At 37.2% G+C, this 2,746-nt stretch overlaps 1 protein-coding gene across 1 annotated transcript; it reads right to left on the reverse strand.

The window, feature by feature from the left end:
* Positions 1 to 370: 370 nt before the first annotated feature.
* On the reverse strand, positions 371 to 2,062 carry LOC111868371 (uncharacterized protein At4g17910). Its single transcript, XM_023858958.2, has one exon. It carries the CDS (start codon positions 1,865 to 1,867, stop codon positions 389 to 391), a length of 1,479 nt encoding a protein of 492 aa, XP_023714726.1. The 5' UTR covers positions 1,868 to 2,062; the 3' UTR covers positions 371 to 388.
* Positions 2,063 to 2,746: the final 684 nt, after the last annotated feature.

Raw genomic sequence — 2,746 nt, forward strand, 5'->3', positions numbered from 1 at the left:
CCCGATTTTGGATCGTTCCCGACGTTTTTCCTACCCTCCATAAACTTCTTAAACCACTCGAAAACTTGCGTGCGAGATAGACACTGATCACCATATACTTCTGTCAACAAATTGTAAGTTTCAGTGGCAGATTTTCCAAGTTTTGTGAGGAATTTGATGTTAGCACGTTGTTCTGCATTAGCACTCAGCATTATTCCGACGGAGCTCAGAAACACGATCCGCTTCTAACAATGGTCGCGGCCAGACTAACCGATGCACGTGAATGAAACTTTGTGTGACGGTAGAGGGAAGTCCAAGGGTCAATGCCCTACCCTCCTCTTCGTCAATGACGTGGCCGGAAATGAGTCATAAAAGTAATCCGGGTTCTTTATTGCCACACCTTGTATGTTCACCAAACCTTAAGTTTTATTTTCTTAGAATACAACAGAACTGTGACACTACATAGCACAAAAATATACCCACAAATTATGGAAAGACTCTGTGCCACACCAACTGTCAAAGTCTGGACACAAATATTAATCAGACCAGTCAATAAGTTGGCTAAGAGAAAAAACAGAAGTCCATTATAGTTTATAGCTTCCAAAGTCAGTGGAACATAACTAATGACGAAATGGAAATGTCCATCCTGCTTGTTTCTCATATTTGCTTTTACAACCATGTTCATTGTCAAAATCAACAGTTCAATTGACATTAAGATCACAAGCATAGTTATACTGAAAGCCAGTATCCAGAGTACATATCCAATGTTAGCCAAACGACGACTAACACCAAACCAGTTTTCACACAGTGACGTTGTAAACCACAGTAATACACAAATAAGGGTAAGTTTTCCTATTAAATAAAAATAAGTTTGAATGATGGACTTATAATTTCTCAGCTGTTGACCTAGACTAATACCTGCAAAATACAGTGCAACATACCCCAACAAAGATGTAATACCTTCACGATTTGAAGTCAAATAGTCTTGTCTTGCTTCATTACTTAGAACCCAATCCTGGACTCCAGAAGAAAGCATTAGTTCATGTATTCCAATGACCACAATTGGAATCATTACTGAATAATTAGAACCAACAATCTGAATGATGAGTGTACATAAAATTTTAGTCATGGCTAAAGTTATATAAAAATTCCAGTGAACACCATATTCTGAAACATGCATTTGGTAATCAATTTGTTGTGTTACAAAAAATCTTGCACTTCCTAACATAAGTAATGGAATACTTTTTTTTATGGCTTTCCACATGACATCTGTGAAAGTCTGTGACTTAACCTTATAATCCAAGGCTTGTGGCGTAACAACTGCATTAGAAATAACAAACAGTCCTACACCACTATCCATCAATCCATAGCCAAATGTTTCTGTCTTTGCGAACCGTCTGGGAAACACTTTAAAATCCACTGCAAGAATACATATGGCAGTTATCAAATTCATCATTGCTCTAAAATTTGTCAAGTAAGGTCTTTTATCTGGCATTACCACTGTTGCGAAAAGTGGGGTTACATTATCTCTCAAACATACCTGTCTACATAAAATACCACAGCACACAACAAAAATAAAAAGACCCGAGAGAAATATCAGTGAAACAACAGTATGTCTGTCATTACATATTGTAACACACAGTACAACAGGTACGACTATAGTTATATAATCCACAAGCAATGGAAGCCAGCTAACCAGCTTCCACCGAGAGAACACCTTCTGATTTACCAAATACATCAAAACAGCACACAGAGAAGTCGACAAAAATATTCCGATTGGAGCCGGAAATATCACTAGCAGGACTTCTGTTGCTGTTGTTCCATTAAGGTTCTGCATAAATTGTTCATGGTAAAATTTGTAATTGTATGCATCAGCACGTGCGTCCATGATGATATTTACTGTACAAAACACTTATTTAAGAAGTTAGGTATTACAATCAATGGAAATGCACAATGTACACTATGAAATAATTCAAAACGACCACCTCTCCTAACGTCACATTTAAATCATTATAAACGGGGCGGTCCCGCACGGTCCGATATACGTTCCGGCTACCGTAACGACCGGTAACGACACGACAGTAACCACCATAACCATAGAAACGAGAGTAAACATGTCCAGAGGTCAAAGAAAGCATACCAAAAGTACCAGGACGTATCTCTCTGCCACAAACCGATCCGTTCTCGTACTCCGGTGCCCGGTGACCGCCAGTGACTGTAAGTGCGAAGGCAAACCAAGAAAACTGGCAACCACAACGAAACCGAAATTTCCGAGAACTGTTATCAGCCTGGCGTTAACACATGTTACTGAATGGAGCAGCGGAAATTTCATTTCATTTATTTCGTGTCCATGGATCATTATACATGATATAAGACATGTCATTCAATTCAATTCAATTCAATTTTATTTCATCCATGGATCATTATACATGATATGGGACAAGTCAAAGATTAATATTAATACTAATACTAAATAATAATAAGTATATAATAATACAGAAATAATATGACAATATAATAATACATGATAATAATAATAATATAGCAATACAGAGATAATAATATGACAATATAATATTGATTGATTGATTGATCCACCTCGTCACTGCAGATCACTGTACATGATACATGACAAGTCAAGCCAATTCTGAACATTAACAATCCGATACATAAGCAGATTAAAATTACAATAGTTACAATTCCACTGCTGATTACAATCTAGAACCGGCTAGATACTCCCACTTGTGGAGAATTTGATGGAATGAAC

This window comes from Cryptotermes secundus, unplaced genomic scaffold (genome assembly GCF_002891405.2).
Source record: "Cryptotermes secundus unplaced genomic scaffold, Csec_1.0 scaffold2443, whole genome shotgun sequence".
Lineage (NCBI taxonomy): Eukaryota > Metazoa > Arthropoda > Insecta > Blattodea > Kalotermitidae > Cryptotermes > Cryptotermes secundus.